This window comes from Lacerta agilis, chromosome 8 (assembly GCF_009819535.1).
Source record: "Lacerta agilis isolate rLacAgi1 chromosome 8, rLacAgi1.pri, whole genome shotgun sequence".
NCBI lineage: Eukaryota > Metazoa > Chordata > Lepidosauria > Squamata > Lacertidae > Lacerta > Lacerta agilis.
The window spans coordinates 27929069-27950982 of NC_046319.1; the positions used below are offsets into that span (position 1 = coordinate 27929069).

General features: G+C 45.4%; 2 protein-coding genes across 3 annotated transcripts; both read left to right on the forward strand.

The window, feature by feature from the left end:
• The first annotated feature begins 972 nt into the window (after positions 1-972).
• Positions 973-5328, forward strand: LOC117052178 (protein C19orf12 homolog). 2 transcript variants are annotated; one of them, XM_033158955.1, is made up of 3 exons: positions 973-1057; positions 2339-2517; positions 4720-5328. In XM_033158955.1, exons 2-3 carry the CDS (start codon positions 2352-2354, stop codon positions 4998-5000), a joined length of 447 nt encoding a protein of 148 aa, XP_033014846.1. In that variant the 5' UTR covers positions 973-1057; positions 2339-2351; the 3' UTR covers positions 5001-5328. The 2 variants fall into 2 exon arrangements, with proteins under 2 accessions (XP_033014846.1, XP_033014845.1); XM_033158954.1 differs by lacking the exon at positions 973-1057 and adding an exon at positions 1120-1336.
• Positions 5329-8862: 3534 nt separating this feature from the next.
• Positions 8863-12904, forward strand: LOC117050821 (protein C19orf12 homolog). Its single transcript, XM_033156704.1, has 3 exons — positions 8863-9168; positions 11134-11302; positions 12499-12904. The coding sequence occupies exons 2-3, from the start codon at positions 11143-11145 to the stop codon at positions 12762-12764; spliced, it is 426 nt and encodes a 141-aa protein (XP_033012595.1). The 5' UTR covers positions 8863-9168; positions 11134-11142; the 3' UTR covers positions 12765-12904.
• Positions 12905-21914: the final 9010 nt, after the last annotated feature.

Sequence of the window (21914 nt, forward strand, 5' to 3'; positions counted from 1 at the left end):
CAGTCCTTCCAGTGAGCACTCAGGGCTGATTTCCTTCAGAATGGACAGGTTTCATCTTCTTGCAGTCCATGGGACTCTCAAGAGTCTCCTCCAGCACCATAATTCAAAAGAATCAATTCTTTGGCGATCAGCCTTCTTTATGGTCCAGCTCTCACTTCCATACATCACTACTGGGAAAACCATAGCTTTAACTATACCGACTTTTGTCGGCAAGGTGATGTCTCTGCTTTTTAAGATGCTGTCTAGGCTTGACATTGCTTTTCTCCCAAGAAGCAGGAGTCTTTTAATTTCATGGCTGCTGTCACCATCTGCAGTGATTATGGAACCCAAGAAAGTAAAATCTCTCACTGCATCCATTTCTTCCCCTTCTATTTGCCAGGAGGTGATGGGATCAGTGGCCACAATCTTAGTTTTTTTGAGTACCGGTAGTCATTGGGAAAGATCAGAACTTTATTGCACCTACTTACACAACACTAGATTTTTCTGTTCTCTCTTTATTACTTATCCCAACCTGTATCAGGGACCATCCTGTCAACATAGATGGAAATGATGGGAGGAAATTGGATCCTGCCAAGCTTAGTAATAAATTGCTGTATTATTATTAAAGATTTATTCTTATGAGTTATACAAACTTTGTTTCTTATCTATATATGCAGAAAAACAGAATACACTATGTAAGTTGTTTTGTTTACTGTTTTTATTTTGAATAGCATATGGAGAGTGGGGAGATGCCATAATCTTTTCAGTGCTTAGGGCTTCTAAAGGCAGCTTCCTGTGTTACAATTTTGATTAGATCACACCAGAAGGATGGAGATTGGGCAGTTAAGCAAAAGGCTCCATAGATCAGGTGAGTCTGAGGAAGTATTTGATTAGGGAAGTGGGAAAGGCGTGGCACCATCAAGGTCTTCTGCAAGGTAATTCCAAAGGAAGAAACCTCTGGGCTGCGGAGCCTGGTGAAATCTAAGAAGCAAAGGTACCATAAGACTCTTGAGACCAATGAAGATATTGGAAGTAGGGGAGATAACAGCAGCATGGTTGAGGACTGAGTGCCTCCAAGGTAAGGCTGTAGATTTTGTGCTGGATACAGGAACAGGCAGGAGGCCAATGCAGGGCTTTAAGGAGGCGGGGTTTTCTACAAAGCTGCTCAGGCCTAACCTTGATTGGGTCAGCAAAGAGGAGCACCTGTTTTTGAAAAACTGAAAGTGGGGTTTTCTACAAAGCTGCTCAGGTTCATTTCCTCATTTGCATCCTGAATTAGAAGAAGCAACTCCTGAAGTGGTCCAGTTTGTGGAAATATTGTGACCAAAGAAGTTTTCTTTAGGAGTCAGGCAATTGGGTAAGTGATATTGTAACCCTCTTTAGCTATTAATATTTCTTTGATGTTTCCTAAACACATTTACTTAGAAGTGAGGCCCTCTGACTTCAATGAGGGTTTCATCCCTGCAAATGTGCAGCTGTCTTAGCTATTGACCTTAACCTCTTTATTGGGCTTTCTGTTAAAGAAAACAAGACAGAATTTGTTATTTATTGAGACACAAAGGGGGAAGGGCGATTTGTTTGGCTTAGTTTCACCTTTTCAGATTATATTTCTTTTTGAGTTTTCTTGATTATAGCAAATAAAGACACACCCATACCCTGACAAACTGATTCTCTTACTAAATTGCAATGGTTGCAGTCTTACCCCCATGAATTCAATTGCAGTGTGTTGTAAGACTGAAAATTAAATGGAATCATTGGGTGTGAGAAGCCTTGAAAACATGAAGACCATAAGGCAATATACACCGTTTTTGGCACTGGTATAAATGGGTTGTTGTCTGCAATGTTGGGTTTTGTATGCCAGTCAAAACATGGGGTGGTATTCAGTGCTTGTCCTGCTCAGAGGAGAATCATTGAAGTTAATAGACATGCCTCACTTCATTCATGACTTTCAGTTCTCCAAGAAGGACTTAGTTGAGTACAATGCAAGAAGCAGATTTCTAGCTCCGTGGTTATGAGAGAGAAAAGCATGGCAAATATGGCCAACTATATTTATCCCAAACAATGTGGTTCAAAACCAAGGGAAGAGTCCTGAGACTTGTTCAGCAGCAGGTACTGTGGGGTGTCTAGAAGAAAAGGGCTCTCATTTTAGAGGGCTTGCTTTGCACGCAGAAGGTCCCAGATTCAGATCCCAGCATCTACAAGCAGGGGTGGGAGAGGCTCCCTGCCTGAAACAGTGCAGAGCTGCTTCCATTAGGAGCTCTATTCTGCCCTGTACTATGTCAAGTCATGCCCAGATGGGCCAAATGGGCCGACTCAGTATATGGCAGCATTGAAGGGGATCTTCCTTTCTGCTTTCAAGGTATAAGCCAGACATGTCATCGATTACCGTGCACGATATGATGCAGCTTCTGAGCCGACTATCTGAAGTGTGGGGAATGACGGCTGCCAGCAAGGAACCCCAACGAATTTCTCTTTTGGCAAGTTTGGGGGCCTTTATGGGGGGCATGTTGGGCGGCGGACCAATTGGCCTTGCAGTAGGTAAGTATGTGCTTTCTTATGAACTGGTAACCTCAGTGCAAAATTGCCTTGCCTATTTAATTAAAGCAGTAGTGAATGGGTATGGAGGCATACATGTTATGCTTAGCGCTGGGGAAGGGCCATGGCTCAGTGGTGGAGCATCTTCCTTGCAGGCAGAAGGTTCTTGGTTCAATCCTTGGAAACTCTAGTTAGGGCTGTCCGAAGCCCTGTAAAGCTGCTGCCAATCAGTGTAGAAGATGATAATGAGCAAGATGGACCCATGGCTTGACTTAGTTTAAGGCAGTTTCCCTGTCTTTCTGTGTCTTGACTCCTTTCCTGGACAATCACCCAGGATTAATGGCAGTCAAGGACCTGGTTCACACATCACAGTGAGCCCAAACGATGAGCTAATGAGAGTACTGCTTGGTTTCTCCCTGGTCCTTTCAGCTTGGCAGCTAAGCCCTGCTCAGTGTGTTGTCTGAACCCAGGATCATGGTGCATCTCTGTCTTCCTTAACTACAATCTGTAGGTCCCCATGGTTCAGAAGGAGAGCGTGCTACCATGATTCTGAGTTTGGACAATATGCTTCGCTAGGGCCAGGGAACCTTTGGTTCAGTATCTGTCCTTCTGAGGTTCTACAGAGTGAGAGCTGTAACTCAGTGGTTGAGCACTTGCCAGACAGAGAGACAGAGACGTCCCATGTGCAACATCTAGCATTGGTGGTTGAAGTCTGTTGGGACTGGTAGAGCAGAATGCAAGGCAATCAACAGCAGGAGGAGTCAGAGACAATGAAATGTAGAGCCATTCCAGGACTGGTTGAAAGAAAGGTGGATATTTGCTGGTGGGGCAGTGCCCCATTCTCCCTAATGGGCCAGCCTCCACTGATCCCCTTCTGTTGATAGCCTAATGGATTGGCTACAGTAGAATCCTAGTCATGTAGACCATTTAGAGATTATTTTCTTCTTCTAATTTCTTTTTTTAGAACAAGGGGTTAACTCTTAGGAGCCAGTAGGAGAGAATCCAGTTTGGGGTATACAGACCCTCAAGGAGATCAGTGTCAAATATGCTAATGTCTCCTTCACTTTTAAGGAATGGACTTTTCAAATGGATGGTTTGCTGTGGGCCAGATAGCTGTTATTCCTGACATGCAGGGGGTTGGAGTAGATGTTCCCCTGGGTCCCTTCCAACTCTTCAGTTCTATGCTTCTATGACCTGGGGGAGGGCTCCAGTGGGATGTGTAGGTCCCTGCTGGAATTGGGGCAGCCTGAGAGTGAGGATCCTAGGGAGGGGAGAGGTGCTCCTTCAACCTGCTCATGCCCCACCTCCTTCTCTGTCACCACTTGCCTCTCTACAACTGTCAGGGCCTCTCTTTGACACTTCCGCAATGCCTGTTGCGCCCCCAACCCCAGTGCCATTGTTCAGTTGGTGTAGCCGACTTCTAAGGGAGGCAGAGACACCTCCCTCATCACCTAGATCCAGAAGGCACCAAAAGAGGAAAGAATAGATCAGGCATAGGCAAACTCCAGCCCTCCAGATGTCTGGGACTACAACTCCCATCATCCCTAGCTAACAGGACCAGTGGTCAGGGATGATGGGAATTGCCTGGAATAGATGAATCCACCTAATGGGTCTAGTGAGAGACTGCAGAAACACTTGCTACACTAAGCTGAGCCTGCCTCATTCCTATATATAGGATAGCAAAGGGCTTGTGTCAGTGTCAGAGCAACATTCAAAGCTTTGGGAGGCAGATCACCTGCCCTTGTTGTAGCTGCATGCAGAATTAATTATGTGTATTGCCCTGTATTACCTTAAGCTAGCGATTTGCATGTATACTGTGGTGACCTAAACATTAAAGCCTATTGGAAGGCTCCTCCTTCCAGTCCTGGTTCCTCAGCAACGGAACCAGGACAGAATCCTTCTATGAAATGAAACATTCCAAGGCAGGATCTTCTGGGCTCTGATCTTCACCTACACCAGAAGACAAAGGGTGTGTGTGTGTGGTGTGTACCTGTGCGTGTGCGTCTGCAGCTGGGGCAACCCAGCCAGATGGGCGGGGTATTTATTTATTTATTTATTTATTTATTTATGCATGCATGCATGCATGCATGCATGCATAGATGTACCAGAACTCTTGAATCTGCAAAAGATTTTCTGGATTGGGCTGCAAGCTTTCAAACCAGGATGGCTTACAAAATAATACTTCTCTCCGTGTGGCTTTTCTAGGGAGTACAATTGGTGGCTTGGTCGGCACCCAGACGGCAGCTGGAACTGGAGAATTTAAGCCCATCCGTCAGATTCTTCTGGATATGTCTCCTGTGAAGCAGCAGCAACTGTACATGATAGCCTTACCCGTCATCCGGCATATGGAGTGGCCGAACGCGGTGCAGCTCATGAACCTGGTCATGGAGGATGTAGCCATACAAGAGCAACTGATTGGGGTGCTGATGGACTATCTCGCCAATGAACTCAAAGTAGAAATCAAGTTGGCCAAAAGGAAACCTTGACGAAGCCAATGTGTGTGCATTCAGAAGCAATTGCCAGATGAAGATAGCACCAGCCTCACTGGGGATGTGTGGTGCAGGTCCTAGGCTAAGCAGGCACCAAACATTTAAAGCGTTTGACTGGGAACTGTAGCTTTTAAATTGTTGCTGGGGAATTATAGCTCTGCGAGGAGTAAACTACAGGTCCCAGGATTATTTTGGGAGAAAGCGGTGTCCTTTTAATGTATGACGTGTACACAGCTCTAAATCATTTGGTGTGGGGAACCTTTTGTCTCCCATTTTTATCCTTATATGCTTGTTTTCTTCCATTTCCCCACTACTCTTGATTAAAAGAAGAAAAATTACCGTAAGAGTTGCAATGTGCCTTTTTGAAACAGAGTGCCAAGAACATAGAAAAAACAGAGTTTCTGTTTCCAGCCCTCCTTAGCAGCTGAATTCAAATAAATCTGCCCCTTGTGAGCTTTGGTGTGATTGCATTTTACAAACTGTTTGCAAGACACCCTAGTAGGGATGAGGGAAAAATTCGAGTTTGCTTTCATTTTAATGGAATTTGCATTTTAGTTTGCATTCCGGAACTAATATGTAAGCTGTCTTTCAAAATTTGCTTCTCAAAATTTTGTGATCAAGTTCTTTAGCCAGCCAGCCAATGGATGCAAAAATGCATATAAGAGTCAAAATTGCATAGCAAAATATTTATTAGGGGAATTCCACACTGAAATGCTTGCAAATGCAAGCAAGGCACATTGGACAGCCTCCTGTGATGTAAACATGGGTCTGGCTGATCCATTACATCCTGGGATGTAAATATGGGTGAGTGACTGTAGCTCCAGTGTTCGATCGCTCTCATCTCCAGGTACAAGGGTCCTGTTATCTAGGCTACGAAACACTTCTGAAAGCTTCTTTCAACCAGAGCAGAGAACCCTTCGGGAGATGAGCTATGGTCATTTGTCTCTGAACCAAAGTAGACATGGTGATAAAAGTATCAGCACCATTGTTATTATTTTTAAATCTGCATGTTGCATGCAAATTGCTGTCACTGGGTTGTGGGGGTGGGGTGGTTATGAAGCCAACAATTGCTGCTGGTGGTGCATTTTAACCCTTTTCTTCCCTGCTGTGGTCATGATGGCTTCTGTGAAGCTGTTGTTTGCACGGGAGCAAAGCTCCCTATGGCATCACACATATGCCAGAGACATGTAGTGGACAGAGTGCAGGGCTAGGACTTGGGAGAAACCAGGTCCAATTGGCTATGCAATTTATGACATTGGGATGAGGATTTGGAGGTGAAGCCAAATGCTTCATGGACCAAGGTGGCTTTGAGGAAGATTTTGAAAAAGCAGTGGGTGGGAGATTTCAAGGAGAGACTTCTAGGAAATGGTTGAGATGGCAGAAACCATTGAACTGAGGAGTGGGGTGAAGCTAGAGGAGCAAAGACGGAGACTTATGAAGATGTTAAGGCAGAGAGATAGGAGAGTTCTCATTTTCCATTAACTTGTGTATAAGGTGGGATGACTTTCCTGACTCAGTTTCTGAAGTCCAATATGGGCTAAAGGGAAAGCAGAATCATCCAGGATTGAGTGCAGGCATTGCACATATGCCAGAGTGATGTAGTGGAGTAGAGTGCTGGGCTAGGACCTGGCAGAGACCAGGTTTCAAATCACTCAGCAATGAAGTGCACTGGGTGACCTTTGGCCAGTCACTGCCATCCTTCACCTAATCTTACCTCACCGGGCAGGGGGCCAGGTTGTGTGGATTAAATGAGGAGGGAGAGAACCATGTACACCACTTTGAGCTCCTTGGTGAGACCTTCCGGTACATCCAAGGAAGACTCCTTGCATCAACTCCAGAGCTTTGTCCATGATGGAGCTGATGGCACTGCGTTTCTCAGCGCATCTGCCCAGGTCTCAGTTACACATGCCAGGTTGTCCCTCTTATTGACAATCAAATCATGAGGGCATTTGTGGGGGTTCTTTGCTGGAGCCTCCCGCGTGCAGGGCAAGGCCCACTGCGCACGGGATACCAGTTGCTGGGGATATGTGGCCAGCGCCTCACGTGCGTCCCTGCAATGGCACCGGCCAAGCCTACGGGACGGCCAATAATTCCGGAGCTTAAACTCACACCGCGCCGTTGTCCGCCAGGCTAAATCTGAAGGTGCGTGAGTAGTCCGACGAAAAGTGCCTCGTAAAAGTACCTGGAAGCACTTGCGACCTCCTAAGTTGTTCCCTTAGTTAACGTACCCAAATAAAAGATGGCCAAAGTTACGGCCAGGCAAAAGCGCCTATAGACTATGAAAAATAAAATCGAGACGAAATAAAGACAGACAATCACTGTTTCTTTTAGATGGCTTTGGCTGACCCGCATAGGCTATTACCTTTCTCTATGCCTAACCTGTTCTAACATTTACCTAGGCTATCTGACCCTGAACCGCCAATTCTTCCGCAAGTTCTAGGCTAACTAAACCTTTACCGCCAATTCTTCCGCAATGCTAATCTATCTACCTCCTGCACGCGCTTCCAACCCAACCAACCCAACCAACCCGTTCCCCAAAAACCCCAACTATCTGAACCACTGTTCAATCCTGACTATCCCGCCTAAAACAGGGAGCCGCAGCCTTTTATTGACAACCAAGTGCAACGTCATGATCGATAAATTTACCAATAGGAACACTGTTGCTGCCCCCCAAAAAGGCGGGAAGCAGATTAACTGATCATTCACAAATTCAAACCTCTGGAACCAAAAGTCTAGGCGGAGGGATCTCAGTGGCGAGACGCCCACTGAGCCCTGCTTTCACTTTCACTTCTGCATGGAAGAATACATAAAATAGTGCATAATATTAACATTAACTTAATACAAATAATCGCGGGTTCAAAGAAACCCACGAAGTGTATTCCCACAGGCATTAGCTGGAACACGTGCAGAGGACGGCAATCAAGATGCTCAAAGTTCTGGCAACCAAGCCTTATGAGGAATGGCTGAGGGAGTTGAGGGTGTTTACCATGGATTTAGAGGAGACTGATAGAAGATGTGATAGCCATCTTCAAATAGGTAGGACAGACTACCTAGGACTATCCTTCACTGGAGGTTGGATGCTTTAGCTTTGATTTCTACTTTGCAGGGAGTTGGACTAGATGATGATCGAGGCCCCTTCCAAGTCTCTAATTTTATGATAAATGCTTTATAGACCATTAGACCAGAGATTTCCTTGTTCAACATTCACAGATTCTGATGTACGTTGGGCAAACAGAGGAAGCAAGTGCTTTGATGTAACTAGCTCTCCTCCTCCCCAATGGATACCTTCATCCACCTCCATACCTCCCACTCCCTGCCATCACTTGTATGGAAGGCCCATTCCCCTCCTCGCTTCATCCCTGGTCCAGACACCTACTTCTCTTAACCCTTGTCTACTCAGAGTTAGAAGGGAGGAAATGCAGATTCAACTATCTGAGCTAGAAACTACCTCACAAACTTGCTCCGTCTTCCATCTAAGTGACACCCCTTTAGATATTTGAAGATGGCAATCTTACTACCTCTCAGCCTCCTCCTCTCCAGGCAAAGCATACCCAACTCAACCATTCCTCATAAGGCTTGGCTTCCAGGCCCTCTGTCATCTTGCTCCATCTTCTCAGCACACATTTCAGCTTGCCAATATCCTCCTTGTTGTGCCCAGAAGAGGACACAGGACTCCAGCATTAGGAGGATAAGCAAAAGGTTCCTTGGACCAGGTGGGTTTGAAGAAGAATTTGATAGCATGGGAGGGGGGTGGCGTAGGTAGGCTATTCTGGGAGAGAATTCCAGGCGGCATTTGAGCAGGGGAGAACCTTTGTACTCTAGGGTGTGGTGAAACTAAAGGAGCAAAGGTGACACTTATCTGGACATTCAGATAACAGACTTGGCTACTGAGAGCCTTGAAGTTAAAACTGACAAGTTTGTGTGAGACACAGGAGCAGAGAGGGAGCCAATTGATTAAAGGAGGCGTGTCTGAGGCTTGATTGGATTAGCAATAAACTGCGAGCAGTGGGGTTTTTGTTAAACTGAAAGTCAGGTTTTATTCAAAGTTTCTTACTTTCATTTATTAATTTGCCTGCTTCCTGAACCAAAAGAACTATCTCTTGAAGAGGTCCATTTTGCTGTCTTATTCTATCCAAAGAGGTTCCTCTAGGAGAGAAGCTGTTGTGTGAGTGATATTGTAAAATCTCTTAAACTATTTTTGAGTCTTCTTTATTAACATGTTTGTTCAGAAGTAAGGCCCACTGACTTCAATGAGACTTACTCCCTTGTATGCATGCACCGCTGCCCTAGTTTTCTGCCTGAATCCTTTACTGGGCATTTTGTTAATTGAAACAGGGTAGGATTTGTTATTCATTGAGCTAGGAAAAATGAGAGGAGTAGGGTGTGGTTTTTTAAAAAAAATTAGTTGCAATGCAACATTTCACTTTTTAGATTATATTCCTTTTTCAAGTTTCTGTGGATGGCATTCAGTGCTAATTCTACTCAGAGCAGAGCCTTTGAAGTTAATATGCATGATTAACTTATGCTCATTAATTTCAGTGGGTCAACTCTGAGTAGGACTAACACTGAATACCACCCGTAGGGTTTGTATTACACCTTATGCAGGTTCTGCTTGCACTTGGGTGTCAGCTGCAATGAAATAATTTTAAAAAGTTTATTTTCTGCCGGACCTTTGTTTTTAATTGTCTGTAGCCCCTTCAGTGGGTGGAATGCCTTGGTCTTGCCATTTACATTTTTTTTAAAAAAGAATGCATTTTTGCCTTTTGTTTTTACTCTGTTTTAATTTCAAATTTGTTTTAATGTATGATTATAAGTGACTCTGAGTTACGTTTTGTTTAAAAAAGCCTATTAATAGGTTCAAATAATAACAAAAAGAATAATAAATGAGGTTATTAAGCACACACAGAAATGTATTGTAAGATAACAAGAAATTAAGTGGAAGTATGGGGGTGCCAGGACGTGGGTGGCGCTGTGGGTTAAACCACTGAGCCTTGGGCTTGCTGATCAGAAGGTCGGTGGTTCGAATCCCCGTGATAGGGTGAGTTCCTGTTGCTCGGTCCCTGCTCCTGCCAACCTAGCAGTTCGAAAGCACATCAAAGTGCAGGTAGATAAATAGGTACCGCTCTGGCGGGAAGGTAAACGGTGTTTCTGTGCGCTGCTCTGGTTCGCCAGAAGCGGCTTAGTCAAGCTGGCCACATGACCCGGAAGCTATCTGTGGACAAATGCTGGCTCCTTCGGCCAGTAAAGCGAGATGAGCACCGTAACCCCAGAGTCATCTGCAACTGGACCTAATGGTCAGGGGTCCCTTTACCTTTACCTTTATGGGGGTGCCAGAAGGCATTAAATATGGGTCATAAAACAAGACCAAACTTCTTTGCAGCTGTGGAAGAAGATTGTTGTTTGCAACCTTGTACAGTGGAACCCTGGTTTTCGAGCGTCTCAGAAGCCAAACATTTCCGTTTCAGAACACTGAAAACCCGAAAGTAGTTGCTTCCATTTTCAAATTCACCATGGAAGTCGAATGGCTTCTGAGGCGCATTTCTCAATTTTCTCCATTGAAATTGCCAACTGCCCATTGTGCCTTGTTTCGTAAGTCAAATGTTTTGTAAGTAAAACGGTCTCCCGGAACGGATTACGTTCAACAACTGAGGTTCCACTGTATCTTTTTGCTTTCCAATAAAAACAGGGAGTAGATCCTTGGTCTCTGGCTGCATATGAGAAAAGTACAGCAACTAAGACCCAAAAAGGTTTGCCCAAAGCACTGCAGTTCAAAGCCAACAGATGAATCATGAGGCTTGTCAAGCTTAAGATAATTGTGGGAAGCTGGGAGGGGAAGCGGCTCAGTGGTAGAACATTTGCCTTCCAAGGAGAAGGTCCCGGGTTCAACCTCCTGCATCTCCAGGTGTGGATGAGAAAACTCCCTGCCTGAAATCCAGAAGAGCTACTGCCAATCAGTGTGGGCAACCCTGAGCTATATAGGCCAGTGGCCTGACTCAAAGTGGAAGGCAGCTGCCCAGCATGCTATGTGTGTGTTTTTCGCCAGTATAGTTTTAAAACAAGTTGTTGAATTGTGCATGCATGTGTTGTGACCATTGTACATTTTTTTTTTAAAAAAAACCAAACGTTCAAGGTCTAAACAATGCCAATTAATGTGAATGATGTGATGCAACTTCTGTGCCGGATATCTGAAGTGCGGGGAATGAAGGCAGCCATCAAACATTCGGGACGAGGAGCACTTCTGGCAGGTTTGGGCGCCTTCACTGGAGGCTTGATGGGCGGACCAGTTGGCCTTGCGTTGGGTGAGTACCATACATCCTCCCTTATGAAAGGGAAACCTCAGTGCAAAATGATCTTGCCATTTAACTAAGACACTAGTGAATCAATACGGAAACACACATGTTGGTGAAGGGAAGGCAAAAGGCTGTGGCTCAGTGGAGGGAGCACCTGGCTGGCAAGCAGAAGGTCCCAGGTTCGACTGCCAGCACCTTCAGAGTAGGACTAGGAGAGACTTCTGCCTGAAACCCTGGAGAGCGGCTGCTAGTCAGTGGAAGCAGTACTGAGGGTGTCACTCTAAGGCAGTGTTTTTCAACCTTTTTTGGGCAAAGGCACACTTGTTTCATGAAAAAAATCACGAGGCACACCACCGTTAGAAAATGTTAAAAAATTTAACTCTGTGCCTATATTGACTATATATAAAGTAATTCTCTTGAATTTTTCAATTTTTCCCACGGCACACCAGGCAACATCTCGCGGCACACTAGTGTGCCGCGGAACAGTGGTTGAAAAACACTGCTCTAAGGCAGCTTCACTAAATCATGATCCTGGCTGGCTTACGTGTTGTGCCGCACAGAGCTAAAAGGACTCTGCAGTCTGCTCTTTGGGAGACAGCACGTTTGTGGCAGACCACGGTTTGGCGTAGCATTATGTGCAAGTACAGCTAGAGTGGATTTTTTGAGGTGGCGGAGGTGAACAAACACATTAAATTGCAGTTTGGGATGGATGTGATCAGAACCAGAAATCCTCTCAATCCAGTGAGCTATTTCCCCTCTATCTTCCATCCTGTTCCCTTTCTGCCTTACAGCTGTCAATGGGCAAAATGTCTACACCTCCCAAATGCCCCCCCTTGTGTCTTCCAACTCCCTGCTCTAGCTTACTTCTAACTTTCCTTACTTTGAGGGATTTCTCCTTTCCAAAAGCAGCCCTCAAGAGCTGCTTCATTACTTAGGTCGTATCAAATGCTAATCCTACTCAGCACGACCATATTTGTAGTCTAAGGACATGGCTAACACATGTTCAGTAAGTTCAGTATGCCTACTAGCTGGGTTTTCAAGTTTATGAGCTCCAATCTATCCCCACAACAGGAGACAAGGGGTGCGTGGGTGCGTGAGAGAATGAATGCAGCAGAATGATTGAATCTGCAAAAAGGCTTTCTAGATAGAGGTGTAATGTTTGAGAGCAGGGTGGCTTAAAACACCTCTCTGTGTTGCTTTTCTAGGTGGGGCACTTGGTGGCTTGATTGCAGCCTCAATGGCCAGTGGACAATTTAAGCCCGTCCCTCAAATTATTCTGGAACTGCCTCCAAGAGAGCAACAACAGCTTTATGAAGATGTCCGGGCCATTGTTAGGAACCTGGATTGGATGGATGTGGCACAGCTCACAGCACTGGTCATGGGAAACTCATCTGTTCAAGAGAAATTGCTCATGGTGGTGACAAACTACATCACCAAGGAGCTTGGTGCTACAATCAAGTATGGAAAGTAAAAACCACAAGAGCAGCAGTCTGTGAAGAGCAACATAGAGAAGTCAATGCTGCCTGAAGATCCTGGCAACTGTACTGTGGATGTTTGGTGCAAGTCCTAGGCTTTGCAGAGATGACACAATTAAAGGGCTACAATACCACTTTAAGAATCATTTGGAAGCATTTGTTAAGGGTGCAGAGAGTTTTGCACAGCACCAGTACAAACCCACCACTAATTATGTAGTTTGTCATTACTGTGGCAATGTTGGGTTACAGAACACACCTGCAAAAAACCAACCAACCCAGAACCCACCATTCTGAAGATTCAATTGCTAGTTACATTGTAGCTGGCTTTTGCACAATGGACACAGAGAAAGTTCCTTTCAGGCAGCAAATTGTCAGCCTTTGTATCCAATGTAGCGTCAAGTTAAAGCCACTAAGCAGGCGAGATGTCTTGCACGAGCAGAATGTTCCTGTGCAAGAGCATGACTTTTGTGCAATAAATTACATAACCTGTTGAGTGGGATTCTTCTGTTTCCAACATTAAAATTCAGCTGCCCATTGGTGCAAGAGCCCTTGAACACTGAATGCAGCCCATGGATATTTTCACAAATGAGAAAAGCCAGTCTCTCTCAAATGCTGTCTGTGAGAGCAGAACTCATTGATTTTATACAGGATGTTTTGTCTGACTCCTCAAGGCCAGGGATGGGGAACATGTGGTCATCCAGGTGTCAGTGGGTGGGACAGCATCTTCCAATGCACCTGATGGCATCTTAGGCAGTGTATGGCAGGCCACATGGAGTTATTTTCATAAGCATTTGACCACTGCTGCCTGACCCACAGCATCTGCTGCCTGAGGCAGCTACCTTACTTTTCCTAATGGTAGGGTCGGCACTACTGCAATTGAAAAAGTGATAGCCTGCACATGTGGAAGAGCTGCTTCAGTTTATTCACAATGCAAATGTTTCATAGCTATGTCTAGGAAATTGGCCGGTTGGCTGGCTGTACTCTATTCATTCAGATACCGCTTATCAAAGCAATTTCCTGTTTTGGAATGGGAAATGTGTGCCATTTTAAGAGTGCCCATGCAAGCTTGTATTAAATTGGGAATTCCTGGGTGTGTGTTACTGTTTGCACACACAGTTCTGCTGATTCCTGCACATGCTCAGTTTGTGCAAAATGAGCACACACAAATCTACAAATTGGGAAGTGGGGACAAAAGCAAAAGGGAGCACTCACTGGGATGGGTGGGAACAAATCCAACTCCCTGCAATGCAGGAATATCAAGTAAAGCATCCATGGCAGATGACCACCCAAGCAATGGAGGAGAGTCCACCACTTTCTGAAGAGTCCATTCCACCATCAAACAGCTCTTACTGTCCAAAAGTTCTCCCCAATGTTTAGTCAGAATCTCCTTTCTTGTAACCTGAAGCCATTGCTTTGAGTCCTACCCTCCAGAGCTGGAGAAAACAAGCTCGTTCCATGTGACAGCCCTTCTGATATTTGAAAATGGCTACCATATCTCCTCTCAGCCTCCCCTATTCCAGGCTGAACACGCCCAACTCCCTCAACTGTTCCTCATCCAGCTTGGTTTCCAGACTCTTTATAATCTTGCTCATCCTCCTCTGCACACGCTCTGCAAAATATCCTCCTTAAATTGTGGCGCCCAGAATAAGAGTTGTACAGTGGTACCTCAGGTTACATACGCTTCAGGTTACATACTCTGCTAACCCAGAAATAATGCTTCAGGTTAAGAACTTTGCTTCAGGATAAGAACAGAAATCGCTCCAGAAATTGTTTTTGCTGCTGCTGCTGCTGCTGCTGCTGCTGCTGCACCATACTGTTTAGTAAGCAGGGTCTGATCTGGTTGCAGATTGGATGGGGGACCACATGTTAAGATTATTGCATTGCAGGAGGTTGGACTGGATGACCCTTGGGGTCCCGTCCAGCTCTACAATTCTAAGAGTCTATGATTCCTGTTAAACTTGTGGTTTACTAAGACCCCTAGAACCTTTTCACCTGGCAAGCCAGGTGTCTCCCATCTTATATTTTGGCTGTGAACACAACATACATTTTGAAAGCATATGGTTTTCCCCAAATGATTCTGGGAACTGTGGTTTACCGCTCATGAAGTTGCAGTTCCCAGCACCATGAACAAACTGCAGTTCCCAGGAAATTGTACGCCTTACATAAATATTGTATAAGTAACCTTGATGGGAGGGTTTATAATGTGTGACTAGGACCTGGGAGATCAGGTCAGCCATGAAGCTCACTGGGTGACCTTGGATCAGTCACTGCCTCTTGGCTTAATCAACCTCACAGGGTTGTTGTGGGGATTAAATGAGAAGGGGAAGAACCATGCATGCCACTTTGAGCTCCTTGGAGGAAAAGGTGGGGCAAAAATGCAACAAAGGAGGAGAACAACAAGAAGAACTTCAACTACAAATGAAATGTGTGTGTGAAAATGTGGATTCCTACCAAGACCCAGCTCAAATGCAGAATTCTGTGGTGACTTGCCCCTGTGGTTGCATTGCTGTATAAGCTGCATTTTACTTCTTACCCATTCCCCATAATCCCACCAGCAATATTTGTTGGGATTTAAGGCTGTGTGTGTGGTGTGTGTGTGTGTGTGTGTGTTGGGAGGCAGAGTGGAAGAGCAGCCACCTGCCACCCCAGCAGTCTGCCTTGAGGCTCTTAAGATGATGCCTCTTATCAGCTGCATAATGTCAGTGCCAAGTGCCAAAAACACAGGTGTTGCCTTGGAAACCCAAGATACGCTGTGCCAGCAGTTCTAGCAAACAGCTGAAGAACCGTGCGTATGTCGCGGGCGGTGGAGAGGTGCACATTTCTACTGAGAAACCATCTGTTCCAGTGACAGTTATTAACCTGCTGGTGCTTTGAGTATGACGGAGTCAAGCTGAACTTTTGCAGGCAGATGGATAGAGTGGCTGCTGCTGCTGCTGCGGCTTGCTTCTGTTCCAGCAGAAATCCCTTCTCTCTACTCCTCTCACATTGCTCTCAGGCTTATCAAGCAGTGGGAAGGAAGCCTGTTGAAGGATGAATTATAGAATCATACAACTATTGGGCTAGGAGAAACCCCTGACAGATGACCATCCAACCTTCGCTTGAAGATCTCCAATGATGGAGAGTCCACCAACTTCTGAGGTAGTCCAAATGCTATTGGAAAGCTTGCAAACAGGATGCAAATACTATGGCCATCATCTGTGCGTCTGCATGACTTGGTATTCTGAGGTAGAGTGCCTTCATTCATGGCAGTTCCATTCCTTAGGCTTACTGAAAGCTTTTGCCTTCTTCAAGCTTCTACTATCAGGAATGTAAGAATTCAAAAGGGTAGGGAGGAGAGAGGAAGTGGTCTTTGCTTTGAATCTATTTTGTCTTTAATTAGGATGGAAGCTTTCATCTCTGCATTTCAAGAGATCATAAAAATCAATGTGTTTCTCCACATTTCCGAGCCAGAATACACACATTTCGTCGCTTAATTGCCGTTAACTCTCTGCTAATACCCCCCATTAAGTGTGATTTATGAGAGCTGCATTAAAAAAAAAAAAACTCGGGGAAGATAAAAATTTAATTCATCCTAAACTTTGCAAGAGAACTGTGGGATTCCAAAGCCACTGGGAGGCTCAAAATAATTTCACCACAGCCAGGCTGCAGAAAGCAGCTTTCTTTCGCTTCACTGTGGTTGGAAGAAACAATGTGTTGCTCAAAGAGAGAGACAGAGAGATCATGGGCTGAGGAAGAAGCTGACAGTAAAACATAGCCCTTACTTCTGGTTTCCATTTGAAACTTGGGTGGCGATGAGAGTCAGCTTGTTCACACCAAACACAGGCACATGCTGTCTGTGCACAGGTACAAGAGCTTGTGTGACACAGCCTGCACCCACACCATGTATTTAAAGCAGTATTATGCTTTAAACAGCCATGAATTCCCCCCAAAGGATCCTGGGAAGTGTAGTTTGTTAAGGGTGCTGAAGGTGGTTAGGAGACTTGTGGAGGAGAGAGAGGACTATCAGTGGCTACTGGCCACAATCGCTATGCACTGCCCCCACAGTCAGATGCAGCAATAGCTCCTGAATACCAGTTTCCAGGAAACCCAGGAAAGTGCTCATGAACTTGAATCCTGCTTGCTGGTTTCCCACAGGCATCTGGCTGGTCCAAGTGAGAACATGATTAGATGAGCCATTGGCCTGATCCAGGATGTGCTTCTGTTGTTATAGACCCCTATTCCTCTATCTCCCTCATCTTCTTTTATCTAGCCTGAATCAACCCAGTTCTTTCAACCTCTTCTCCCACAGCTTGTTTTCCATACCCCTGGTCATCCTTCTTGCCCTACCTGAACATGTTCCAGTTTATCTCTATCCTCCTTAAAAGAGCAGGACCTATAACTGGACATGATGCTGAAGATGAGGTTTGACCAGTGAAGAACAAAGTGGAACTATTACTTCCCACCATTTGGATGGAAACAGTGGTCCTACTCATGAAGCCTAACGTTGCATTTATTCAATTTTTATGTAACGGCTACTATGTACATGAGAGAATTATTTATTATTATTATTATTATTATTATTATTATTATTATTATTATTGATTATTTAGCCATCCTCCATCCTAAGGTTTTACTGCAATGGCATAAATTACAGCATTAAAAACATTTTAAAACAAATGATGATTACAATAATAGGGCGAGTCCTTAAACTATAAATCTCAAATGCCAAAGGCCAGGGTAAAGACATAATGCCTTCGGCATATGATGAAACGTGTATAGTGAAGGTGCCCAGCACAACTCTGTGTTGAGGGAATTTCATAGCTTAGGGAGCTACCATTCACACCCTTGAGCCTTGTGAGGGTGGAGAAACTACCAAGAGGGGCCCCTGCTCTGATGGTGGCACCCAACAGTAGTTGTTGTTCAGTCGTTCAGTCGTGTCCGACTCTTCGTGACCCCATGGACCAGAGCACGCCAGGCACGCCTATCCTTCACTGCCTCTCACAGTTTGGCCAAACTCATGTTAGTAGCTTCGAGAACAGGCACCCAACAGAGCCTATAGCAAATTGTCTGCATATGTGAACTTATACATGGAAGAAATATCTGGGCACAGATGTTTAAGGAAGATCAAAAGCACCCCACCCCCATTTTTATTTTTAAATCCATTTTGCAGTAATCGTTGCCAAATTTGGAAAAGTGTGAAGTTTTGCAAAAAGTGCAAAATCTTGCAATACAATGATTTTCCAGTAACCACTTCTCAAAGCATCTAATCTCCTGCAGCGGAGCTTTTGCTTCTGCTGCTCTTACAGCGGCTGTTTTTCTTCGGCAATGTCTTTCTGTTGACTTTGGAAGGCCGAAGCTTTGGGTTTCATGGCTCCGTAGGCAAGGGAGCCTGGTTTTCCTGTCATTTGTGGCTGGAGCGCCTCCAACACTGTCACTGGGAAGCATACAACAAAGGATAGTTCTGAAACTGCACTCAGCTCTCTCTCTCTCAAACAAAACTGTGCCTTGTTACTTTCCTAGCTTTGAAGAATTGTCAGGTCTCACCACTTCAGAAAAAATAATAATAATCCCAGAGCTGACTCCAGTCTGGTTTTGATAAGTAAATGCATTTCAAGGTTGAGTTTCCAGAGTCAAGCAGTTCTATGTTTATGAAGTGGCTTCCTGTTGAAAGGCATCTCTACTCCTCCCACCCCCGCCCCCCTTTCATGTCTACCAGGGATGAAGAATCTGTGTCTCTCAAGGCAGGGGCAATCCATCCCATTTTACTGCCAGAGGTGAAATGGGAAAGTGCTGCCCCCTTGCCAAGCCTCACTTACCAGGATCACACAGCTTTCCGTGAGACCTCGTGAGATTGTGCAGAGCTCAGTGAGGTCTTGTGAAAGCTTCGCAATATCCCACTGGAGTTCCACAAGATTGTGCGAGATCTTGATGGAAGCTGCCACTGCGCAACAGGAGTGGGTGAAGTACCCTTTGGGGCACTGCCCATTGGATTCTGTTGCCCGAGGCGGGCTGCTTCACTCCCTTCTCATGTTTGGACTGCCCCTGCCACCAGGTGTTGGTCACACCAATCCCAGCCAGGAAACCCATGAGTCATGAATGATGGAAGTCCAACAGTATCCGCAAGGCCAGATTCCCTGCCCCCCCATGTTGCGTTGATATACAAAGCCCTGAACAACTTGTGTCCAGGATGCTGTAAGATCATCTGAGCCTCTATATCCCAGCTCGTTCACCAAGCTCATTCAGAGGCATCTTATTGGTTGTCCGCAGTGTTATAGAGGACCAACTGATCTAACCATTTAAGGTTGCAGGTCCCTTGGCATCAAACACTCTTTCAACAGAGATTAGGTCTACATTTGCACCATTTAAAGAGCTGTGATGCCACTTTAAACAGCCATGGCTCCCCCCAAGGAATTATGGGAACTGTAGTTTGTGATGGGTGTCGAGAGTTGTCAGGGCCCCCCATATTCCCCTCCAGAGTTCCCTTAGAAGAGGGATTGACTATTAAACCACTCTGGGAATTGTAGCTCTGTTAGGGGCCTCCTAACAATTCTCAGCACCCTTAACAAACTACTTTCAATCAGCATTTAACAGGAAGCACCCTTTTGGATGAAACAGCTAAACCTCACCTTTGTATGTGACATATACAAAGAAGTATTTTTAATGCTGCCCCCCCTTACAAACCACAACATCATCTTTGTTTCATTCTCTCCTGTGGCCATTTTCCTATGGCTTCGTTTGAACGTGAGTGTAAGCAGGTGAGATGAGTAATAAGGAGATGTCTCTGCCTTCTGATCTTCATGCTGCAAAAGCCAACCACAATTTTTGTGTGTGTGGGCCCTTATGGCAAAGCAGTAGAGTGCTGTGAGGGAAAGGTTATTGCAGAGCACCTAGTAGCTAATACAGGCAGCCTCATGTGTTTTCAAAGCCATTTAATTGCACGCGCGCACACACACAATTATTCAGAATATGTTGTCAGTGTGGTTTAGTAGGTTAGTGTCAGACTAGGACATAGGAGACCAGGGTTCAAATCCCCCAATCAGCCCTGAAGTTGACCGGATGGACTTGGGCCAGTCTCAGTCTCTCAGCCTAACTTACCTCACAGCTTCTGGATCAAGTGCAAGGAGAGCCCCATACAGAGCGCACTGCAGCAATCCAGCCTGGAAGCAACAAGTGCAGGAACCACTGTGGCCAAGCTTTCCTGGTCCAGAAATGGCTGTAGCTGTTGCACCAACTACAAGTAGGAACACTTTGTTTTCTATGGCTTTCTAGACTTCTAGAATGGAAGGCAGCCGAGGACTAGAATGCAAAAGCGTCTACTGTAGTGGCAAGCATGCAGAGGTGTCATCTATTTTTCGGAGCAGAAAGTGCAAAAATTCCCTCGGTGACACACCAAAATCTACTCTCTCTCTCTCTCACACACCCACACACCCACAAAACAGCTCAGCCCTGCATTCTTCCCTTGCAGCTCACCAGAACACAAGCTAAAAAGCAAGTTGGGGGGAGGGTGTGCAGTGACTACAATCCTCGTTCGCTGTGGATAAAGAGTCACCTGGAATCTCTGCCATTAGAGATTTAGCAAGCACCTTCTGTGCCAACTTTTAAACACCTGCTGAAAACTTTTTCTGTTCCACCAGGCCTATGGAGGTGCATTCCACAATGGTTCACTGATGTCTGTGTTTTAACTTTTAAAATATGGTTTTTATTGCGTGGTTTTACTGCTGTAAACTGCATATATACATACCGCTGCGCCGTATACAATGCAGCGATATACAAATATTTTTATAAATAAAATCTAGTTAAGAATAGCAGAGAGTTGTTATGAGGTTGCATATTCGCCTCAGAGACCTCCAATTCCCAGAGTAATTTAACCATTAGTCCCTCTTCATGGAGAGCTCTGGTAGGGGAACAGGGCTCTCCCAACAACTACCCCAACACCCTGAGCAAACTACAGCTCCCAGAACTCTTTGAGGGAAGAGTGTGGCATCATAGCGCTTTATATGTATGGTGTGAATGTGGCCTTTGTGTCTCCTCTGTGGAGAACATGGCTGGTTTGTGTGAGAGTTATTGGGAAGAGGGCCTAGATTCAAGCAACCAGCTTCCAGCTGTCTATGTCCCTCACTTAGCTTAAGTACAGTGCCTTGCAAAGCATCATGGGAACAACACTCCATAAACACGCCATTGTTATTGCTATTTATTTGAGCCAGATGAGGGAGGAAAACAAGACAAAGAAGGTTTTTCTTTTTTTCTTTTTAAATGCTCCTTAAAACCAGAAACATCTGTTTTGGTTATGGCTTTTGCTGGCCAATTTCTATGCTGTTTTCCATGGGCGAGGGCAGGCGAGGTACTGTTTCAGCTGATGCAGGACTTGGGGGAATATAGTCAGTTGGAAAAGAATGAACTCCATGGAGGGGGGGGGGAGCAGGCCAAGCTCCTCATTAATCTTCACTTTTCCAGCGCTTTCTTTGCAACTTGGAAACATCCACCTAGCACCCGGAGAGCCCATTCAGTTCACAGCAGGCCGGACGGCATTTAAAATCAAAATCACATGGTCAGCTGCTCATTCTGGACAGTTTTTCTTTTTAAGTGACAAAGTACCCACGACTGTGGCTTCCTGCCATTAGTCCGTATCTTGAAGATTACATGCTCCATTAAATAGTGTGCATATCCTAATGGAAGCAGATTATAAAGGCAAAAAGCCTCCACCACAATCCAGTAATGGATTTAGGCACATATGGAAAATAGGGTGTTGCATTAGTTCCACACAGCTTTCAGTAGGTGGCCTTGGGTTCAGTTCAGACCAAAGACCATTGCAGGCACAGCACGGGCTTTGCTACCAAACTGGAAAGCCATCTATGCGTAGGCTGCCCCTCTCACCAAATGTTACAAGCAATCCCGCGGCATGGGCAGGTGAGCAACAGAGCAGGGTGGGAAACCACTGGCTCGCGGGCCTCTTTCAGCCCACCAGACCTCTCCAGTTGGCTCACAAGGCCGTTTCAGCCAAGCCCATGTCCTCCTCAGTCAAAAGGGGATTTGCAGGTACCGGCTATTCGTTGACTGGCTGAGCCCTATGCAAAGCTCTGGGAAAGATGGCGCCTTGAGAGCCAGTGTGGTGTAGTGCTTAAGAGCAGTAGACTTGTAATCTGGTGAACCGGGTTCACATCTCCGCT

Coding starts and splice junctions, on each gene's coding strand:
- LOC117052178 (XM_033158955.1), top strand. CDS start 2,352: ATGTCATCGATTACCGTGCACGATATGATGCAGCTTCTGAGCCGACTA. Junction 2,518..4,719: donor ACCAATTGGCCTTGCAGTAG/GTAAGTATGTGC, acceptor TGGCTTTTCTAG/GGAGTACAATTGGTGGCTTG.
- LOC117050821 (XM_033156704.1), top strand. CDS start 11,143: ATGCCAATTAATGTGAATGATGTGATGCAACTTCTGTGCCGGATATCT. Junction 11,303..12,498: donor ACCAGTTGGCCTTGCGTTGG/GTGAGTACCATA, acceptor TTGCTTTTCTAG/GTGGGGCACTTGGTGGCTTG.